The following is a 22,787-nucleotide window of genomic DNA, read 5'->3' as shown; positions in this document are numbered from 1 at the left end:
CCACAGGGCTTTGTGGTCGCTGTACTCTACTGCTTCTTGAATGGGGAGGTAAGACTTTTCATAGAATCAAAGAATTGTAGAGTTGGAAAGGATCCTGAGTGTGCTGGACCTGGGGGTAAACCCAAGCAACACAGTCCAGGTCCGGTCCCGAATCTAAGGGTTCCGTGAGTCCAACAGCGCCAATGCAGGAAACCAGGCTAGGTCAGGCACAGGGTAACAGGCAGGTTCTAGCAAACAGCAATGTTGCTTCTGCAACCTGGGGCAGGGTCCAACAGCCTTTTATCCATGTTGGGGTAACGGCGGTCCTGATCCCCCAATGACTCACCTCCCTTTCTCACCCAAAGGCGAGCGTTCCTCCTGTGAGTACTTAGGTCTCTCCTTCTCTCAGACCTAAGTCTCTGCAGTTTGGGAGATGTCAGTGGGTTACTAGACCCAGGGGCCGCCTCAGCCTCTCCTGACCCAACTGGTAGTGGAGCAGCTGTAAGTGATGGCCCAGCTGAAGGCAACGAGGTAATCTCTGCATCTGGAGCCAGGGCAGGCTCAGGCCCCAGACTCGGCCCAGCTGGTGCTTGTTGCAGGGGAACCTGTGCAGATTGGGACTCTTCAGGATCAGACTGCCTGAGGCAGAGGATCCGGTGTGGACTGAGACTCCTCCGGTTCCGAGTCCCAGGCCATCACACTGAGTGTCATCTAAGTCAACCCCTACCCTACCCCCCGGCAATGCAATAATCTTGCCTGAAGCATCCATGACAGATGTCTACAAACTTTTTCCTCCTTCCTTCTCCAAATGCATAGCCTGGTTCCAGCTTGCATGTTCCCGTTCCATTCTGGGTCTCTACAAGCATTCACTGCCTAATCTACCCCCGGTGGGCTCTGACCTCTCTTCTCTCTGCACACACCAAGCTTGAGTGGCCATCTGGAGAGGCATCATCCATTGCAATGTACGAAGCTTTAATAATAAACGAGAGATCACCCAAAACCCACAGTGTGTGTAGCAAGTTGCATGGGACTCACTGGGACCTGACCATCGTTTAGCACCTTCTGATGCTTTTCTTGGAGGCTCTAGGTCTCTTGGAATCAAAGTAGAGAGAGCATAGTTGCACTCAGAGCCTGATTTTGGGCTCCTTGTAAGTGTTGGGAAAATGCCTGGGAATGGCTGCCAACTTCCCAAGTTTTGAGGGTATCTCTCCAGTGGTCCTCTCTGGCTATAAATCTTCCTCAGTCCAGAGAGACCGGTAATAGGCAACCCTTCTCTCCTGAAAAGAGCACGCCAGTCTTCTGGCATATCATAGCAGAATAAAGACTCAATCGCAGTTCTAAAACGACTTTATTTACAGTCTTATATACAGAGACTCCATCAGTACGTCTGTGCTCTCTGAACACCAGTACAGAAAACCAGCGACACACGCAGATGTGAAACTAAACTTCCAATAGTACTCAGAAGGAAGCGATAATACAGACTTCCTTTCTCACGACACTCACATGATGTATACAATCATAGTACCACTCGCTGGAACAGCTCGGATAGATAAAAATCCTAACAGTAAGCACCTGGGAGACTGTCTTATCCCTTATCCATTCAGTAGATCACTGTGGCCTGCAGGAGAGCTTTTCTTGTAAGGTCTGAAGATCTCAGAAGCTCATTCCGCAGTAACTCTGAGTAGGGCCTTTAATATGGCTGCCCCAGTGCTGTGGAATAATGTTCCTTTTGAGATAAGACTGGTGCCCTCTATCTGCACTTTCCAGAAATGATGGAAGACATGCATGTTCCAAGACACTAAATGAGGCTTTACCATGAGTGTCTAACTTGTTAGAGTTTAAGACTTGCTATTCATGTATATGCTGATTTTGTGTTAAATTATGTTGCGCGTAAATTGCCTTGAGATGGTGGTTTAGAAGGCAAGTAATAGATCAATGATGATAAAAATTAATTTTAAGAAAATATGGTTGCCCACTGTGAGCATAAGATGCTGGAATCGGTAGTGGCGTCCGCCCTGTGGAACGCCCTCCCATCAGATGTCAAAGAGATAAACAACTACCTGACATTTAGAAGACCTCTGAAGGCAGCCCAGTTCAGGGAAGTTTTTAATGTGTGACATTTTAATGTATTTTTAATCTTTGTTGGAAGCCGCAAAGAGTGGCTGGGGAAACTCAGCCAGATGGGCGGGGTACAAATAATAAATTATTATTATTATTATTATTATTATTATTATTATTATTATGGAATAGGTGGACCTTTGGCCTGATCCAGCCGCAGAGCTCTTCTTGCATTCTTACCGCTTCTGCGTTTTGTTGAAAGAAAATTAAAAATATAGAAACTTCTGTCAGCATGTACCCAAGCGGCTAAGTACATTAAAAAATGACCTTTTAAAGTTTCTCCCTAAAGGTGCAGTCAGAAATAAAGAGGAAATGGAGGAGCTGGAAAGTCAACCGGTACTTTGCTGTGGATTTCAAACATCGCCACCCCTCCCTAGCAAGCAGCGGTGTGAACGGGGGGACCCAGTTGTCCATTCTGAGCAAGAGCAGCTCACAGATTCGAATGTCGAGCATAAATGCGGAGAACCTGGCGACATGAGCGCATAAGCCATCTTCCTTCCCCTCCCCAAAGGGGGGGGGAGGGGAGAGAGAAAAGCTCCCTTTGGAAACAAAACAACATCAACAACAACAACAAAAAGGTCATAATTAATTTTGGTGGTGTGGGGTGGTTGTGTCTGTCTCTGTGTTTTGTTTTAAAAGAAAAAAAAAACCACCTCCCTTTTATTAAAAAAAAAGAGAGGCAGAGAAACAAAGTTGTTCTGGAAGCAAGAGACGTCATCCCTGAGGGGTGGAAGATAAGGCATTGGAGAGGATTGTAAATATGCAACTGAGATCATCCGGACCAAAAAAAAAAGAAAAAAAAGAAGGCATTCAACTCATCCACCATCTCAGCACGCTGCAAATAATTCCATTGTTGGCCTGCCATTTTTGGTGATTGTCCCATTGTGAATTTTGAGTGCCAAGCTGATACCTGTGAATGAACCATGTATATTCATCTCCAATGCATCTCCTTCTGTCTTGGGCTAGTCTCTGCATCCTCTTTCATGACATAGAATGTAGCCTAAATTCTTCAGTGGATGCACAACCAGTCTTGATGAGATGATGATTGTGGTGGATCCCACCAGAGGCTGCCCAAGGGTGAGGCATCCAGTGAGGTTGTGCAGAACTGCGCCATGTGGACATCAGCCACTCGATGGATGGAAAAGCCATGCCCAGCGAAAATGGAGCCAACCGGTGTATTCCGTCCTCCAGGAATGTATTAGAAAGCTTCTGTTATGCTGTGAATTTTCTAAAAGGGTCGTCCAAGTTAAGATAGAGCTATATTTTTGAGGTTGATGAGGGGGGGCTTCTTCTTTTTTTTAAAAAAAGTGGAAAATGTCTATCTATATACCCCCCACATTAAGTCTACAGGAATTCCTTGAAGGTCAATTCCTCCGGACTACATGCAAAACCTTCTCCACTGATACATTTCCACAGAAATAAGGATGTAACTGGTAGTTGTGACCCCCGACGGCACAAGTTGGTTGTGTGCCCCACAAAGTGTGGGGTTTTTGCTGCGCCAGGGTTCACGTCGAAAGGGCTAGGCAAATTTTGTGGGTTCTACATAGCTAAAACGGGGGTCCATTTGGGTGGGTCACAGAAGGTCAAAGACCCAAAGCTGTGGCCAACTGAGGCACTTCCCACACACCCCCAGGGGAGAGTTTAGTTTGTTTAGGAAATCATTAATGCCTTCAATATAGGTTCGAGTGAAGTGGGGAATTTCTTCCTCACTCCCGCCTTCTAATCAGAGCCACAACTGAAACATAGCTACTTCAGCCGAATTAAAACAATGATGTCAATTCTCAGGAGACTTTGTGCATTGCATGAAGGCCTCTGGACTTTTTATCGTTCCTCCGTGGATTGTATGAGCCTGTCTTAGATGTTCCAGATCCTCTCTAATCTTTTAATGTGAGTGTGTGAGCTTGCCTGTGTGTGTACATTAGAGAGGGGGGAAGTGTTGCTATTTTGTTAATGAATGCAAGCTGAGGCCAAGAAAGTTGCAACGAAAGGGCTGGTTCTTTCTCCTTTGTTTAAATGAATGGGGTTTTTAAATAATAAAATAAATAAAGTGTTTCAGTGGGGGGGGGGGTGGAGAAGAAGAAGTGGACCATAGGAGCAGGGAGGGATGGGAAATCTGACTCTGCGGATGTTGATGGACTACAATTCCCATCGCTCCCAACCTGCCTGAGGTTGATGGGAGATGGAATCCAACCACATACAGATGATCATCTAGAACAGGGTTGACCAACTCCCGAGAGACTGCGATCTACTTTCAGAATTAAAATCTGGCAGTGATCTACCCCTGCTTTTGGGGGGTTCAGGTCTAAGTTGTTGAGCTTCTTTTAGGGAGGAGGAAAGCCCCATTTTTATACTTCCTTAGGAGGGAAGTTCCGTTTTTGGGGGGAGGGGGGTTAAAGGCAAGGGTCAAAGAGGAAAAAGTAACTCACAATAATATCTCTTTGAATGAAAACAGCCACAGAGAGAAAGCTCCATCTTCTCTTCCACTGATCAGACAACAATGGAAGGTGGGGCGAGGGGGTGGGACAGGAGTCAGTTTAAACGACACTGAGGAAAGGGAGCCAGAGATCGAACCACGATCTACCAAAACCTCGCGGGGATCTACCAGTAGATCATGATCAACCTGTTGGACATCCCTGATCTAGAAGATATAGAGGACCATAGGCTCCCCATCCCTGAGCTAGAGCTTGGTCTGTACATGTTGAGCAGCACAATCTGCTCCTTCATCATACATCGGGGAAGGGCCATAGCTCAGTGGTAGAGCATCTGCCTTGAAAGCAGAACGTCCCGGGTTCGATCCCCAGCGTCTCCAGGTAGGGCTGGCAGGGACACCTTGCCTCAAATTCTGGAGAGTAGCTGCCACCCAGTGTAGACCGCACTGGGCAAGATGGAGCAATGGTCTGACTCAGTTCAAGGCAGCATCCTGTTTTCCTGTGTTCCTAATCTCATGCCATGCATGGACCAGTTTGTCAGCTTCAACATGTATGTTAGCTGCCATCTTGGCTCCAGTGTGCATGGAAAAGAAGCTCCAGGAGAAACAGCTTTGCACACCTTGTGCGTCAGGATACCCAGCAGTGGTGCCCTCTGGGTGTTAATGGACTCCATTGACAATCATCCTTAGTCATTGGCTATGCTGGCTGTGCCCACTGGGCAATGTAGTCCAACTATCCTTGAAGGGCACCAGGTTAGCTGCTACCTCTGGGCTAGGCCACATATGGTGGCCCATCAGGTCCTCCACAACCTTGTCCCTCCCTTGTTTGGCCAGGTGGTTTATCAAGTCCCATTTGGCTCAGTGGGCCACCAGTTGTGTTGAGAACAATGCATGGGTTCCCTTTGGTATCAGAGAGAGCTGGACATAAACACTCCATGCCTCCATGCAGTCTTCTAATAGCATCAAAGGGAAAAGGGAGGTCCCAATTAGCATTGAGCTCTCTGGGTTTCTGGAAAGGGTAGTCACCGCTTAGGAGCCTTGACTGCAAAGTCTCCTCGCTGCCACCTCCAACCCACCACTACAAATGGGATGGTTGTCGCAGGCTGAAAGTTACCTGCTTGCAGATCCTTGCATAGCACCTACCAGATACCTCCAGCTGCCGGCTTAGGAGGTGGGTTGGACACTACCTCATGGTAATTGTAGCCATCACATCTTAGCAGAGCAACCATGGGGTGAAACAAAACTGACTGGGATCCCCCATTTGACCAGCCCTGGGGGTGAGAGAAGCAAAGGCATCAGGGGCTCTTCCCCTTCCAGTGACTGGATCATGGCCACTGTGTACAAAAGCTCATTTTCCTTCTTTCTGGATTTTGTTCGCTCACGTCGTGATGTTGTGTGAAATGTATTTTTTTAATATATATCTATAAATTGTTTGTTTTTTAAAGAAATGAGCAAATGGATGTGTCCATTTAGACCAGGGGTCAGCAACCTTTTTCAGCCATGGGCCGGTCCACCATCCCCCAGACCATGTGGGGGGCTGGACTATATTTTGAAGAAAAAAACAAACAAATTCCTATGCCCCACAAATAACCCAGAGATGCATTTTAAATAAAAAGACACATTCTACTCATTTGAAAACACTCTGGTTCCTGGACTGTCCGTGGACCAGATTGAGAAGGTGATTGGGCCAGATCCGGCCCCCAGGCCTTAGGTTGCCTACCCCTGATTTAGACTGTATTCACACGACGGTTTATTCTGCTTTCATTATGTTTCCCTAACTGTTAATTATATTTGAGCTTTCACATGATGTGAAAGCCGCTTCCAGGAATATAGAATAAGTTTAATGCTCACCTCCATGTTATTTGCAAATAGATTTTTTTCCCCTGGAAGTAACAGGGAAATGAGCACCAAAGCCACACTATACTCCACGATATTTCTGAAATTGAAATTTCATACTGTATGGCAGCTCAATGCGGAATGAAGAAATTAACAGTTAGGGAAACATCAGGAAAATGGAATAGACTGCCATGTGGATGGCGCATTGTGTTCTATTCCTGGAAGCGGCTTTTGAAGCTCAAACGTAATGTGAAAATTAAGTTAGGGAAACCTCATGGAAATGGAATAAAGGGGGCTTCCTATGTTCCTATCTGGATTGGGTTCACATTCCACCAAGCCACAAAGAAGTTTTAAATCACTGCAAAATTGGCAGTTCATTCTGAACTGTGAATGAAAGCAACAGTTATTTTTTTCAGGAGGATCTCAGATCTGTTCCCAGTTGTGATGGTGCATGGGACCAAAAAACAAAACAAAACCACCCTATAAGTAATACAGTGGTTCCCCGCAAGACGAATGCCTCGCAAGACGGAAAACCCGCTAGACGAAAGGGTTTTCCGTTTTGGAGGCGCTTCGCAAAACGAATTTCCCTATAGGCTTGCTTCGCAAGACGAAAATGTCTTGCGAGTTCCTGCGGGGTTTTTTCCCTTTTTTCCCCCTTTTCCTAAGCCCTAAGCCGCTTAACAGCTGATCCGCTAAAAGCCGCTAAACCGCTAATAGCGCTAATCCGCTAAGCTGTCAATGGGCTTGCTTCGCAAGACAAAAAAACCGCTATACGAAGAGCCTCATGGAACGGATTAATTTCGTCTTGCGAGGCACCACTGTAAACACAATTGATATCATCCAGAGCTGCTTGCTCACTATGATGCATGCATAGCGACTTACCCATTTGCTTCAATAGAGGGGGTAGTTCTGAGAGTCCATCCCTGGTTTTGCACAGATGGATCCGTCCTTTCCATGGAGGTAAAATGAGAAGCCCTTGCGCGCAGGAGGTCTGTGCCAAACAACTGAAATTGTCAAGATTCCAAAACTGGCAACGGAGCAAATTTCAACCGTTTCATAGGATCTCCCAAGATTCAATGTACTGGATGTTTGCCCATCAATGACCAGTCAATTGCACTGGTATCGATTCCACAGGGATCGGTGCAGCAAATTGCCAGGGGTCCATTGAGAAGAATGGGGGTAATGGCCAAGGTTTTGAAGGCGTCGATGGAAGCAATAGCCCAGGTTTCATTGAGTGCCAAAAGAAAATGTTGCCAGGGTTGAATGGCAGTCTGTGTAGCATAGGCACCAGTGGAGAAAAAGGTTCCAGTTCTATTGGCACCCATGGAGAACGTGGCCCAGATTGTATCTCAGAAAGACTGCAAAGACCTTGTGGCTGCTTAGGACAACAGGCAGTTAATTCTGCATGTCTGGAATCTTGAAAGGCTCCCTCCTCTAAATGGGAGGCGAGAGGTGGCTGGCTTGCTCAGACCCCTTGTATTTCCAGGCCAGACCACACACACACCCCTGGTCAAACTCAAAGCACAGGTGAAATATGGCAAAAGGAAGGAGTGATGTTATTGTCACTGCTGGTTATCTTCTGGTGTTGACTCTTAAGCTGGCAATCTTTCTTATCAGCTGAAAGGGAAGGTTTAGGAAGAAATGTCTTCGTCTGCATGTTATGGATATGAAAACTATTTAAATTTATTGTCCTTCACTCTAAAGTCCCAGGGTAAGCTGCAACAATTAAAACACAATGTCACCAACATTTGTGAAAAATTTACATTTGCAAAAATAAATACGGGCGTCCTAAAAATATGCACCTCAGGTGTCAAAAGTTAGGTGCAGCTTCAGCATTCATAAAAAGCTGTATAATTAAGATGTCAAATACATCTCTTTGCCCTGACTTTTGACACCCAAGACTCATTTTTCTATATCTTTGAATGCAAACTTACCAGATTTGTTTTTCCCACGCCAGGGCATGAACAAAGACACTTTCAAAATGATCACTTCTCTCAATTTTGTGTTGCAACCAATGTGCTCAATTGGGTGCATATAAGTCAAAAGAACATGCAAAACTATGATAGCGACAACAGCATACGAAAATACATTCAGCTCATGGAAAACTGCAATTCATGTAATAGGCTGAAATTTCTATAACTAATCTGTACTTGAGGAGAAATGGATGCAAAAAAAGTGTTTATGAATTTTCATATTCTGATATGGAAATGGAGCAAACTGAATTTAAGATTAGAAAAATGAGGAACTGGTAGGAAATGAAATTTACCATCCATCCCTAGGGGCAACTAGAGAACATGGGCAGCTGAAGAGTTGACAGCAGGAGACAAATTCACCCCCAGGCAGCAGTAGTGATGATCTGATTTCCCCTCCAGCCCAAGCTGGCACCATGATTGAAGGTGCCCAAGAGAATATCCCCTCCACTAGGCCTTTTCCATCAGTGGCATGCCTGAGTGGGTGCATTTGGTGGCAGAAGTGGGTCACAGCCATTTGGATGCTCTGAGCCACACTGGGTGGCTGGATCTAGCCACCAGTGAAATTCCCCACGGTGTCTGAGTGTGACACTATGTTGGTGGCATTGTGGGAAATTTAAACCCAGCTGACTGGTGTTGCTCAGAGGGTCAAGGCTGGAGGCACTAATGCTTCTGAATACCAGTTGCTGGGAGCCACAGGAGAGAAGAGAGGGCTCTTGTGCTTGAATCCTGCTTGCGGGTGTCCCACAGGCACCTAGCCAGCCACTGTGAGAACAAGATGCTTGGCTAGATGGACCTTTGGCCTGATCTAGCAGGCTCTTCGGGACACGGGTGGTGTTGTGGGTTAAACCACAGAGCCTAGGACTTGCTGATCAGAAGGTCGGCGGTTCGAATCCCCACAATGAGGTGAGCTCCTATTGCTCAGTCCCAGCTCCTGCCAACCTAGCAGTTCAAAAGCATGTCAAAGTGCAAGTAGATAAATAGGTACCACTCTGGCGGGAAGGTAAATGGCATTTCTGTGTGCTGCTCTGGTTCGCCAGAAGTGGCTTAGTCATGCTGGCCACATGACCCAGAAGCTGTATGCCGGCTGTATCGGCTTTACCCTTTAGCAGGTTCTTCTTGTGTTCTTAAAATACTGTAGAAACAGGGGAGGCATATCCGTGAAGTACCGTCTCTGGTTACTGGGGCGCAGCAGCTGCCTAGGGATACTTGCGGTGGACCTTAGCCCTGCCTGCGACAAGGGGCTACTGCTTGGCAAGTTTGGTCTGTCTCCTTCTAGGAGGAGCTAATGGGGGGACCTACACATCCATCCAGTGTGGTGTAGTGGTTAAGAGCAGTAGACTCGTAATCTAGTGAACCGGGTTCGCTTCCCCGCTCCTCCACATGCAGCTGCTGGGTGACCCTGGGCTAGTCACACTTTTCTGAAGTCTCTCAGCCCCACTCACCTCACAGAGTGTTTGTTGTGGGGGAGGAAGGGAAAGGAGAATGTTAGTCACTTTGAGACTCCTTAGGGTAGTGATAAAGCGGGGTATCAAATTCAAATCCTCTAGCTTTCTCAGTTGTTGGAGGGAGTTCTACTGGATGCCAAACATCTGTGTCAACAGCAGCAGTAACTAGTAGCCAGGCTGGCAGGAGGACATTGGCAAGACTCCCTTGGCATCACCGGAGCAAATTGCCAAAACAAAACAAAACCCCCACCAGCACCAAACAGGCAAAGCTGCTTTGATGCCCTAGTGGAGAACACTCTCGATTGTCAAGCTGAACTACACCAAGGAAGGAACGGCCTCCAGGGTAGCCCATTTGTTTGGCTTGGGTTTTGAAGGGAAACGATGAAATGCAAAAGGACAGGAGAGGTTGCCATCGCCACTCTTCCCAGTGAGTCCCTGACCCGGTCAAATTTGGCAGGATTTCTCCTGTGACCTCAATGAAATTGTCACCCCAATTTTTGCAGCTAGACAGGAGGACCACAGCAGTGTACTGGCAGTTCCAGTTCAGCATCAAGAGTGACTAAATAGTCAATAAATTGGAAAACACAATGTGTTTTGGAGATTGAGGGATGGGGCTTTGTATATTGAAGCATGATGGATTCTTAGTGGTTGAGGCCAACCTACCCCAATGTCAGACATGGGTGGCGCTGTGGGTTAAACCACAGAGCCTAGGACTTGCCAATCAGAAGGTCGGCAGTTTGAATCCCCGCGACGAGGTGAGCTCCCGTTGCTCGGTCCCTGCTCCTGCCAACCTAGCAGTTCAAAAGCACGTCAAAATGTAAGTAGATAAATAGGTACCGCTCTGGCTGGAAGGTAAATGGCATTTCCGTGTGCTGCTCTGGTTCGCCAGAAGCAGCTTAGTCATGCTGGCCACATGACCTGGAAGCTGTACGCCGGCTCCCTCGGCCAGTAAAGTGAGATGAGTGCCACAACCCCAGAGTTGGCCACGACTGGACCTAATGGTCAGGGGTCCCTTTACCTTTTTACCCCTTTTACTTCTCTCCCCCTCCCTATATTAATGAATGGGTGGCCCTATTAACAAAACAAAAATGTTAGATCAATTCTAGAAGATGCTTAAGCTCAGGCTTTGCTGAATCTCCAAAGGAAAAAGAATTTCTGGGAAAGCACCATCTGTTTTGATGGTATTGCATATAAGATAAATAGTAATGCTAAAGTCCAGAGCTGAGAGGGCTTCTGGGGAGAAGTCACTGGGAGATGACAGTGTCACCTGGCAGGCACTTTTAGAAGCAAGGGATAGAGAAAGTGTAGCTTCTGCATAGGGGTGACTTATTCTCAAGAAAGAGGTCTTTGCAAGAAGGCTTCCTCTGAGACCTGGTACACACATAATGCTAAGACATGGTTGGTTTAAGTCAAGGTTTGCTTAACAAACCATGAGTTTGCCAAGAGCTGTGAAACAGACAACCCAACAAACCGTGGCTCATTTCTCCTGTTTTCCAACTGCTGTTGCCTCACCTTTGCACTCTGAAGAGTATCTGGTTCCAAAACATGGTTAAGGACTGGTGCTGGGTTCTAACATAAGGCCAAGCAATAGTTTAAAACAAACCAGGGTTGTTAGACAACGGCAAACCATGCCTCAGATTGTGTTTTGTTGGCAGGAAACAAATAATAGTTAAGCCACTGGGCAGGAATCACACACATAACACTAATAACTCTAATTGTTTAATAAACCATGGTTGAGTGATCTATGTGTGAGCCAGGCCAATGTCTGCTTTCATAGATGATGTACAGACAGGATCATCCAAGATCCTTGGTGAATTGGGATTCCTCCTTTGATGCTGAAGGATCCAGAACCTAGGGGTTGACAATAATGGATCACTAAACTAGAGTTCTCAACATTTCCTGTTTAATAGAAAATGTGAAAACTTCCGTTTCTAGTGCCATCCATCTAATGCCTTTCACCAGTGCCAAAAGTTCTTCAAGAACTGGTTCTCTATGTGTATATTAAATTCCTCCCCTGTGCTACAACCCCCCACTTCCAACAATGGTGTCCTTAAAGAGCTGATTCGTTTTGTGACCCTGTGCACACTCGCTTGAGGGTAAGCCTCACCTGCTACTTCTGAAGTGCTCAGGATTGCGCCCTCTGATAATTTTGGGATTCCCATGAACCATTTTTGGGGTGCGCATGCTGAAGGTGTACCCAGAGCCAAGAGCTATGCCAGCAATGTCATTGTTTCTAATGGGGCCTCTGCTCAAGCGTTCTCCTTATGCTGAATGTAAAAAAATAATAATATCAATAATTTTAAAAATGAACATGGCGAATGGGCGGGCAGGGCACTGTTTGAGGTGACCGTTTCCCTTTGTAAACCTTCGGAGCAGTAGAAACCCATAGGCAGAACTGCTTCTCAAGGTGATGTAAATAAACAAGATCTCTTTTGCATTTCAACAGTGCTATGCCCTGCCCCCTGCCCCCACTGTGAGATATATTTTGGAGTTTGAGAATATATGTTATTAAAAGCAAAATGTAATAATAACAATAAAAGATTTGTTGTGACTTGTTTCTGGGTTGTTGTTTTTTTTCCCAAAAAAATTATTGGTTTTTCCAAAAATAATTCAAACAAACAAACAAACAAACAAATGAACAAACAGACGTAAATTTCCACTATATTTAAACCAAAGTTAGTAACATTGTTAAGTGACTTCCTCGTATCCCCCTGGTTGTATTTCAATGTATATCATTTTAACGGTTTTCCAAAAACAATATTTTTATAAAGTTAACTTATTCACTTAACATCTTTCTTTCTTTTCAGTTCAGCATTACAACATATTAATTCATCACATTACATATTAAAATCCTAAGCCTATCTGGTATTTACAAGCTTTTCCTATTAAATTAACTAAATATATTTAACTAAATTGTCTTTAAATTTCATTCATTCTTCCTGTTAGTCCTCCTCCTTCTGGTCGCTGATTCTTCAGTCAGGTCAGCTAGCTCTGAAAAATCCATCATCTTCATCTGCCATGTTTCTGGGTTTTTTTATTTTAAGCAACACACACACACAAACACATGGCCAGACTGCATTTCTGATATCAGCATATTTATTTGATACTAGGGGGTTTGTGCCTCTGCTTGCCATTTTCCCTACTTTCCCCTTCCCCTAGAGCTTCCCCTTCTCACCCCTTGGAAACAATGAAGCTTGTTTTTCACCTCCCCAATGGCATTTCTGAAGCCACTTCTCTTTTCTGCTCTGAAGCCCCACTTCACCCGTGTTTTCACCTCCAAACCTCAAATCCACCCTCATCCTTTTGTGAAAGCTTCCTTGCACACAGACCACCCCCTGTGAAAATCTCCTGCCCCTTCCTCCTCTAACACATTGCTGCTAAGCACCCTTTTCACCTTCTGGAGAATTATGAAAACATCTTCTCTTATTCTGCAGGTGCTTGCAGGCCCCTGCTTTCGTCTTCACCCACATTCCCACAACCCCCTAATCCCTCCACATTCCCATGAATTAGTCATGGAGTTCCCTGTCACTTTCCTAACTGCAACATTTCCTGTCACTTTCCTAACCGCAAAACATCCATTTTTATTTTAGTGGCTTTGTTGTACTCAAGCAGCAGAGAGCCCTTCAATATACTTTAATTGCACAAACCCTCCTGCAAAGGATGGGTGGTCTGAGGTACCCACATCACAACAGCCAACCAACCTGACCCTGACTTAGCAATTTCTGTCTGAAGGCTTGTAGGTCCCATAGGGTACTTGTAGGGTGGAAGTCTTCTGATACAGCTGCCACTTCTGCTGGAACAAGAGGGCTGGGTCCCTCCCCTCAAACCCTGGAGGTCATGAAAGTGAGGAACATCTTCAGACAGAGGACAGGCCATTCTGAAAGGTGCCCCTCTTGGGACTGATTCTGTCCAGCATAGATAACTGTGTGACGTAATTAACAGGGCTGTTATCTCTGGAGAGGCTCCGATGCACCCGGGCAAAGCTGAGGTAATGTCGGTAGTGCCACTTCCGGAGGCATTTCTTGAACTCGGCCTGGACCTAAGATGGAGGAAGCAACAGCAGGAAAGGAAATGGAGGCTTACAGCTGGGACAGAGTCAAAACACAGCTCCTAACTTCAGACCCTCAAAGTGTCCCTATTTTCCAGGGACACCCCTGATTAAGAGAAGCCGTCTTGGTTTCAGATTTGATATTGGAATGCCCCACTTTTCCTAAGGATGTCCCTACTTAAGCTGCATTTTAAACTGTACTCTAACTTATATTGTAATGAACTGTTTTGGGGTTTTTTTTGTTTTGTTTTTGTTTTATATTCGGTGTTAGAGATATAATGTTAGAGAGTATGGAGTTATCCGACTTACACTTTGACGTGCTTTCAAACTGCTAGGTTGGCAGGAGCTGGGACCAAGCAACGGGAGCTCACCCCATCGCAGGGATTCAAACCGCCAATCTTCTGATTGGCAAGCCCTAGGCTCAGTGGTTTTCACCACATCACCATCCATGTCCCTCATTACCCCTTAACTTCCAATTCACCTCATTCTGCTTTTTATACCTTACTAGTCTATACGCACTTCATTTTAATTATTCTTTTCAGTTAATTATCAGGAAAACGTTTTAACCTTATCCTTAAACTTCAAGATTCAATCCAAAGCTGCCGATAGATTTGTGTTATTACAGTACTTTTTAAGATATTCTTTGAACATTGTCCAATCTTTACTAAATTTCTGGTTAGAAACTCCTCTTATGCTCCCAGTCATCCTTGCAAGTTCTGAATATTCTATCATCTCTGCTTGCCAATCTGTTTTCGTGGGGATTACATCACCTTTCCACTTTTTTTGGTATTAAAACCCTCGCCGTTGTGGTTGCATACATAAAGAGGGTTCTGTTCTATCTTATTTGATTTATTTGTTTACTTATTCCATGTGTTGGCCACTTTCTGACCAAGGTAACTTAAAGTGACTTAGAATACACAAACAAACAAACAAACACATGCATTAAAACCAGCATTAAAGAGAATAAATAAAAACCTAAACCCTATTTTTAGTTCTAAGAACCTGAGTTAAACCATCCCAACCACTCAAGGAGGCAGTTAAGAGCCAAAGGCCGGGGGGGTGTGTGAGAGAGAAACATGCAGGCACCTGGCACCTAAAGCTAGGTAATGACAGTGCCTGGTAAGCCTCTCCAGGAAGAGCCTGTGTGTGATGGCCTGGGATTCGGACTCGGAGGCTGAACCTGAGGTATCCCAGCCTGCACAGGAGTCCCCGCCTCCAGAACCAGCTGAGCCAGGGCAGGGGCTTGAGCCTGAAGGGTCCTCACCTGTGCTGGATCCTCAGGTGCAGGCACCACCTGAGTCTGCTCTGGCCCCTGAGTTGATGGAGGACCCATTGCCTGCAGGTGCTCCACTCTCAGCCCCGTCAGGGGAAGCTGAGGTTGCCTCTCAGGGCAGAGAGGCGGAGGGAACTAAGTTCCTGTAGGAGGAGCACTTGCCTCCAGGCCAGCAGAGGTGAGTCACCTGTGGACCAGAGCCGCCCTATGCCTTGGGGCAGATAAAAGCCAGCCAGCCCCAGTCCCAAGTTGCAGGAGCAACATTGTTGGCAGCCTGTTTCTGTCTGCACCCTGTCCTGCTCTCCTGCCAGAGTTCCTGACCTCACCCGACTCTCTGCCTTGGACCCTGCTTCAGCTTTGATGGACAGCCTCCATACTGCACCCTCAACCTCGGACTGGACTCGGACCTCTCCGCACGGTTAACCCTCGGGACCAGCACAATGTGCCAAGTGAGGAGTCACCACTGAAGAGGCCCTGTTCTTTTGTTGCCACCTTCTGGACCTTCTGAACAGGGGGCACATGGAGAAGGGCCTCAGGTGATGATTGCCAGGTCTGGTACATTCACTGGGGGGGGGGAGATGGTCCTTCAGGTACTGGGCAGTGGTGGAGCTAGCTGCTTGGGTACCCAGAACGGTGCACATGCCATGCACCCAGGGGTGGGAATGATCCACCAAAGGGGCAGGGCAATCGGCACAGGGGCGTGATCCTCCCAGCAGGTGTCTGATCGTGGCACAGCGGCATGATCCGCCCAGCGGGATTTTGTCACCCCCCCCTCTGGGACGACACCCGGGGCTGACCGCCCCCACCACACACCCCTTCCTATGCCCCTGGTACTGGGGTTCTTAGCTGCATAAGGCTTTATAGGTCAAAAAACCAGCACTTTCTCATTTCCACTTACCTCTCCATTTAAGAAACAGTACAGGAGAGCGACAACAAAGCCCTATGAAAGAGAAAGAGAGAGAAGAGAATTGTGGGAGAAGCATAAGGTAAAGGTAAAGGTACCCCTGCCCGTACGGGCCAGTCTTGACAGACTCTGGGGTTGTGCGCCCATCTCACTTAAGAGGCCAGGGGCCAGCGCTGTCCGGAGACACTTCCGGGTCACGTGGCCAGCGTGACATCGCTGCTCTGGCCAGAGCCAGAGCCGCACACGGAAACGCCGTTTACCTTCCCACTGGTAAGCGGTCCCTATTTATCTACTTGCACCCGGAGGTGCTTTCAAACTGCTAGGTTGGCAGGCGCTGGGACCGAGCAGCGGGAGCGCACCCCGCCGCAGGGATTCGAACCGCCGACCTTTCGATCGGCAAGCCCTAGGCGCTGAGGCTTTAACCCACAGCGCCACCTGTGTCCCCTGGGAGAAGCATACACCTACCAAATAAATGTGGCTTGATACGAAAATGGGCAAGGCACCTGCGCACAAGGACTGTTGATTCTTGCCCCTGCTTGTCACCTTTCTAGAGACATCTGGTTGGTCTATGTCAGAAAAGAGGATGCTGGACTAAGTGACCTTTGGTCTGATCCAGCCGGGCTCTTCTTGACTACACACAAACACATACTGAAAGAGGGAAATGCTCCCATTTTGAGCCAGAAAGTGGAAAGCATCAGTAAATGTTTATTTCTCTAGGAGCTTCCTTTTTGATAGCTTCCAACAGGAGCAAGCCTCTCCGGCTTCCAGTTCTCAGGAGCGTAGGAATTTGTCTTATACTGAGCCAGATCATTGGTCCAGCCAATTGTAGCATCAGGTCCAGCTGTCTGGCATAGTCTTCCTGGGATTGCAGGCAGGGGACATTCCCAGCCCTGCCTAGAGATATTTGTGTTAGGAGCTCATCCTACACTCTAGTACGACCCTGGTAGAGACACATACCCGACTGGCATGCTCTCTCCCTCCTGGTCATTCATTCGAGAGCTTAAAAAGCTTTCTTCAGACCAAACATCACAGCAACCAATGCCAACAGACATCGGCACACTTAGGGATCCGCAGTCTTCACAGCTTGCATGACAGGCCTCAGCAACTCAGCATTTTGGCTAATCTACTTTATTTACATATAAACACACAGAGCACTGCAACATGGCTCCCTCTCTTTCTAGCATCAGACAGCAAAGAGGAAAAGAACAAAGGAGAATAGTCCCACTTTATGGAACACAGTAACACAAACATCCTGTCTCCATCACTTCCCATTCTATGGAGTCAAAACATAAACCGTCATGTGATAGACAAAAATCCCATGACTGCAATTATGGAGCAGGAATTCTAACAATTTGGAGCTTGAACTTTCTGCATGGACAGCAGATGCTCTCCCATTGTGCTGCAGACTTCCTGTATACCAGACATCCCCGGGGAATCCTTATCCACAACCCTGGTCATTCCTCCCCAGAGAAAGCTCAACAACTATGGGCAATCCTCCCCTTCCACACACACACACACACACCACGCACGCTCCTCCTCCCTTCACTGACAATGAGTAGATCACTGCCAGATTTATTTATACTGGGCGTAGATCACAGTCTCTTGGGAGTGGGATGTGCTTACTGTATAGGAACACTGGGAGCTGTCTTATACCATCAAATAATTGGCTAATCTTGCTTAATATTGTCCACACCGATGGGCAGCATCTCTCCAGGGGTCCAGGGACAGAGTCTTATTGCATCCCTGCCAGGAGATGCTACTGGGGATTGAACCTGCGACCTTCTGCAGGCAATGGTAGATGCTCTACCACTGAGCTACAGCCCTTCCCCAACTCTTACCTGAAAGGAACCCAAGCCTAGCTCAATGTACAGCCTGGCAACCATCCCAATGCTCTCTGGAAAGAAGGCAAAGATGATGTAGTGAGCCCCAAAGAGAGGGATGAGCAGCAATGTCGATTTTGCTAGTCTCCTGAAAAAGAGAATGTGGATGGGATATAAGTTCAGAAAAGGCCACGCAGGTGTTTCCTGTGAAATGACCGGGGGGGGGGGGGCAGCCAGAGATGACTCAGGTGGCAGTTTGCTGACAGGGCTCTGCAGGGGCATACAAGGTTTCCCAGGCAGGGAAGGTGCTTCCAATGTGGAAAAGACTTCCACAGAACACTGGGGAGGTAGTGGTGGATTAAAAAATGATGGCAGGGGTTCTCATTCACGGGGAAGGTATGCGTAGCTTGTGGATCAGGGCGTCACCCTCCATTGAGGTGGCAGAACAGAAAATACACCAGAAGAGTCTTTCTGCTTCTGGTGCACTGCTCCTGAATGTGGTTTCCACACAACCCCTGTGTGTCAGGAATGAGCCAGCTCCAAGTGAAGGTTTGCAGCCAACTGCAGAGAACAGCCAGGAACAGGGAGGCTTTGATGTTAGTCAGACAGGGGAGAGCCGGCAGCTGCAGACTCTGACTCTTCCTGACCTCAAAGGGCCGGCTGATAAGGCAGTAGCGGAGAGCGGGCTAGAACGCAGCCAAAGCTCTCCGGAAGCTCAAATAGGCGTGAACAGATACACAGAGAGTCTCTCTGAAAAGGAAGAGGAGGGAGATGATCTGAGGAGTCGGCGAATGGGAGGGCTGTTAGGAAGCAAAACAAGAGACGTAAGGTGTGAAAGTTCAATATATTCTGTAGATACCGGAAGCAGTCTTCAGAAGGGTCATTTCAGTGATAATGCTGGCGGCTGCATTACAGCTGTCCGGTGCTATCTGTTTTTGGAATAAATCCTCCTTTTTAATTACCTACGCTTACTGGGTTACCAAGCTGGGAACCTGGACTCCTGACACTGAAACTGCAATCATAGTGTCAGAATTAGTGTAGAATTGGCTTCCTCCCCCGTGGCAGTAGATAAGCAGAACAAAGTAAAAGAAGTTTTCTTATAAACTTTAATAATCACAGCGAGAGAACAAAGAATACATCTCCTAGAATGGTGGTGCTCCCAATTAAGGATTCCACCCTCTTCTGTCCCTATTAAACTTTGTCGCTCCTACATCTTGTAATCTGAGTTTGTACCCTCTGTGCTTTCTGTTCTGCCACTTTCTGAGCTCTCTGAGACTTTGGAGAAGGGGGATGAATGCTGTCCAGAGACTGTGAATCTGTTAACCATCTCTTTTCCTGTGTTTCTTCTCCTAGCTCAGGGGTCAGCAACGTGCGGCCCATGAAGTCCATTTTACTGGCCTATGAGCCGCCCGCAAACCGAGCCACACGCTCAGCAAGTCCCCCATGCACTGCGCTAAACCAGTGCAGCGTGGCATGGGGACTCGCTGAGAATGCGCAGATACCAGAAATTGCGTCTGCGCATGTCCAGACGCTGAAAATCGCTTCTGCGCAGGCACAATTTTTGGCATGCACAGAAGTGATTTCCGGCACCGCGGACATGCACAGATGCAGTTTCTGGCATCGCGCTGTGCCAGTCCAACCCACAGACAATTTCCATGGGAGTGATCCAGCCCATGGCCGGTAAACCTTGCCAACCCCTGTCTTAGCTGTTCCCCATTCAATAATTCCTAGCTTCTTCCTTCTGAACTATGTCCCTCTGCAAACCACTATACCCAATCTATACTGTCCTCCTGCTCCTGGGAAGATTCAGGATCCGAATCAGGAGCATGGGGAGACGACCACCATTCCTCCTCAGCACGGTCCTTGACACTTAGGCATGTTTACTCAGCAGCAAGCCCTGTTGATATTCAAGGTTCAGGACTGGTGGTGGTAGTGAGCTGCCCTTGGTGTCCCACCCATTCACAGAGTGGTACAGGCACAATTCAACCTTCCTCCTGCTTCATGAATCTGCCCAACTACCACATAAGCCACAACTTTGGCAGAAATCTGCTTACAGTGTACAGCAGGGACAGAGAACCTGTGGCCCTCCAGATGCTGTTAGATTGCAATGTCCACCATCCCTGATCTTTGGCCATGTATTGGCTAATGGGAGCTGAAGCTCGTCAACATCTGGAGGTCCACAGATTGCTCACCCCTGGTGTATGCTGGACAGTCGGGGTCTAACCTCTCCAGCTCGTGAGGATGAAAGGTTTGGCCACTTACACAAAATGCCTTGTGTGCCTTCCTCCGGTCTTTGAAGATTTTAATTTCTGCACCAAAATCCGGATGACGTTGAGAAAGATAGCAAAGTTCATCTAGAGAGACAAGAAGGAATCTCAGCATCCACCAAAGCTTAGTCGCATTACTTTACCGAGAAATAACCTCTGATTGTATCCAAATGAGAGAAACAAGTGTAAGATACAGCCCTTCCTCTCTATGAAATCTAAAACAAGAGGGTAGATTTGGAGAAGATTTCTGATGGCAAGAAGACAACCAAGTACCTAGAGGGGTGGTAGTCAGCTTTCTTCCACTCAAGGTCTTCAGCCAGAAGCTGGAAAACAAGTAATTGGGGTTGGTTTTTCTCTAGATCTCCTTTACTGAACAGTTCATGTGGGATAGATGACCGACAGGTAAAGGTAAAGGGACCCCTGACCATTAGGTCCAGTTGTGACCGACTGACTCTGGGGTTGCGGAGCTCATCTCACTTTATTGGCCAAGGGAGCCGGTGTACAGCTTCTGGGTCATGTGGCCAGCATGACTAAGCCGCTTCTGGCGAACCAGAGCAGTGCACGGAAATGCCGTTTAACTTCCCGCTGGAGCGGTACCTATTTATCTACTTGCACTTTGCTGTGCTTTCGAACTGCTAGGTTGGCAGGAGCAGGGACCGAGCAATGAGAGCTCACCCCGTCGCAGGAATTCGAACCACCGACCTTCTGATTGGCAAGTCCTAGGCTCTGTGGTTTAACCCACAGCGCCACCCGCGTCCCAGCACCATAATCTGTACATTCAGCCAAAAAAACAAACACCTCCATCCACGGTAATCAGGGAGCTGTGTACTTCCTCAGCAAAATCAAACAGACAAAAATTGGGGGAATTGCTCACCCTGATTGAGCAATATCCCACTTCATAGAGAAGGAGGGGGCCTGATCCAGCAGGCTCTTCTTAGGTTCTTAACATCTCAAAGGGCGCAAGGGTGGCACACAGCCCACTGCCCCCCCAATGACTGACGACAATTGCTGGGCTTTCTGCTTTTCAAAGCGTTCATTTGATCAAAAGGAAAACTCACTATGACGGTTAATAGGATGGGTCCTTTGATGAGCCAGAGGACTGCAGAGCTCTCATCATCATCATCCCAGCATCTGAAACAGCCAACAAAAAAGAAACAAATTATGTCTATTACCTTGAAATAAGAGACTTCCTCCACCTCTTTGGCGATCTGATGACTATGTTGTGCTTTGTACTTTGTACTTTGGTACAAAGTGGTACTTTGGTTCTCAAACGCCTTGGTGTTCCTGTTTGTCAACTTTTTTCGGAAGCCAAACATGTTCCATTTTGAGTGACACGCTTCCTTTTCGAGTGTTACACTGAGGCCTGTCTGTTTTTGCTATTTATTTTGTGGTATTGTTTTTGTGGCTCTTTTTGTTCGTTTTTGTTACTGTGCGGAACCCAGTTCAGCTACTGATTGATTGATTGTGTGACTGCAGTACATTGTTTATTGCTTTCATTTTATGGATTAGAGGTCTCGTGAGATGGTAAAATTCAGGTTAAATTGCTGTTTTAGGGGTTGTTTTTAAAAGTCTGGAACGGATTAATCCCATTTGCATTACTTTCTATAGGAAAGCATGCCTTGGTTTGGGAACGCTTTGGTTTTGGAACGGACTCCCGGAACGGATTTAGTTTGAGAACCAAGTTACCAATATATACCAATGTAAAAACCCTTCCTTCTTGTCCCAGCTATCAGTCCCTCTTAATATTTCTGCTTCCTTTAACACAAGAATCAGTACCAGAGAGAGGTAAGAGGTTTAGATGACTGGCTGTGTGAGATGTAAAACTGAAGTCAAGTACAACATTCCTACAGTGGACATATTAAGGGATGTTTTCTACCACTCAGGAGAAGACTTCCTGTTTCCTCCTGAGCTGGGACATGTGACTTCCATTACATGTGACTTGAAGAGGGTGTGGTCTGTTGTACTAGCATGGAGGAGCACACGACCTCCATGTTCAGATCAGTGTGTCTTCTCCATTTTGTACGTTGCTGTGTGTTTGGAGAAGTGACTGCTTAGTCGCAGTCACTTGGGACTAACTTCTTTATGGAATAGTTCTAGTTGTTATGTAACCTAAGCCTGTCTTCAGGGATATGTCTGTGACCCTGAATGAATCTGTGAGTAAACTACTTTTATACAGTGGTACCTCTGGATGCGAACGGGATCCGTTCCGGAGCCCTGTTCGCATCCAGAAGTGAACGCAACCCACGCCCGCACGTCTGCATGTGTGCAGGTCGCGATTCTGCACATGTGTGTGACGTCATTTTGAACGTCTGCGCATGCGTGAGTGGCGAAACCCGGAAGTAACGCGCTCTGTTACTTCTGGGTCGCCACTGCACGCAACCCGAAAATACTTATCCCGAAGGAAACTACTTCAACCCGAGGTATGACTGTATTAACATTAATCAGATTCTTGTGTTTATTCTTTTTAAGAGGGATTAGAAGGGATTTTACGAGGAAGGAATCTTTAATAGTAAGACTCAGATGAGTCAGCAACAAGCTGATTGCTGCGTAATTCAAAAAGGGGGATGTTTGGAACTCTGCTAGAATATGGAACTTGTTAGCGCAAGTTAGGAAGGATATCATTAAATAACATATCCTCTCCTGCCTCCCTAATCATCCCCACAAGCTGATCCATCTAGCTTATTGTTAGCACCTCT

At 46.9% G+C, this 22,787-nt stretch overlaps 2 protein-coding genes and 1 long non-coding RNA gene across 10 annotated transcripts in view; 1 reads left to right on the top strand and 2 right to left on the bottom strand.

The window, feature by feature from the left end:
- The window catches only part of ADCYAP1R1 (ADCYAP receptor type I), a 140,090-nt gene extending 135,961 nt beyond the window's left edge, over positions 1–4,129 (top strand). For 5 of the 8 annotated variants that reach the window (XM_079946903.1, XM_079946905.1, XM_079946900.1 and 2 more), the window contains 2 exons: positions 7–48; positions 2,374–4,129. In XM_079946903.1, the coding sequence (XP_079803029.1) occupies positions 7–48; positions 2,374–2,583 (252 nt within the window). In that variant the 3' untranslated portion in view covers positions 2,584–4,129. The remainder of the gene's footprint in view (positions 1–6; positions 49–2,373) is intronic. The other 3 variants (XM_079946904.1, XM_079946902.1, XM_079946907.1) reach the window with 1 other exon arrangement.
- Positions 4,130–4,477: 348 nt separating this feature from the next.
- LOC307199348 lies at positions 4,478–7,481 on the bottom strand. The gene is made up of 2 exons (XR_013831912.1): positions 7,181–7,481; positions 4,478–6,841 (listed from the first exon to the last, which is right to left on the bottom strand). It is a non-coding gene; the product is annotated as an uncharacterized lncRNA (long non-coding RNA).
- Positions 7,482–13,356: 5,875 nt separating this feature from the next.
- LOC307199210 (vasoactive intestinal polypeptide receptor 1-like) overlaps positions 13,357–22,787 on the bottom strand; it is a 36,373-nt gene continuing 26,942 nt past the window's right edge. Inside the window, exons 9-13 of the mRNA XM_079946962.1 lie at positions 21,150–21,222; positions 20,087–20,178; positions 17,843–17,972; positions 15,999–16,040; positions 13,357–13,818 (exon numbers count right to left, since the gene is read on the bottom strand). Of these exons, the coding sequence (XP_079803088.1) occupies positions 13,636–13,818; positions 15,999–16,040; positions 17,843–17,972; positions 20,087–20,178; positions 21,150–21,222 (520 nt within the window). The 3' untranslated portion in view covers positions 13,357–13,635. The remainder of the gene's footprint in view (positions 13,819–15,998; positions 16,041–17,842; positions 17,973–20,086; positions 20,179–21,149; positions 21,223–22,787) is intronic.

The sequence above is a fragment of the Podarcis cretensis genome (genome assembly GCF_951804945.1).
Source record: "Podarcis cretensis genome assembly, chromosome: 12".
In the NCBI taxonomy this organism is placed as follows: domain Eukaryota; kingdom Metazoa; phylum Chordata; class Lepidosauria; order Squamata; family Lacertidae; genus Podarcis; species Podarcis cretensis.
The sequence above is the reverse complement of the archived record's forward strand: the minus strand, read 5'-3'. Positions and strand labels throughout refer to the sequence as shown.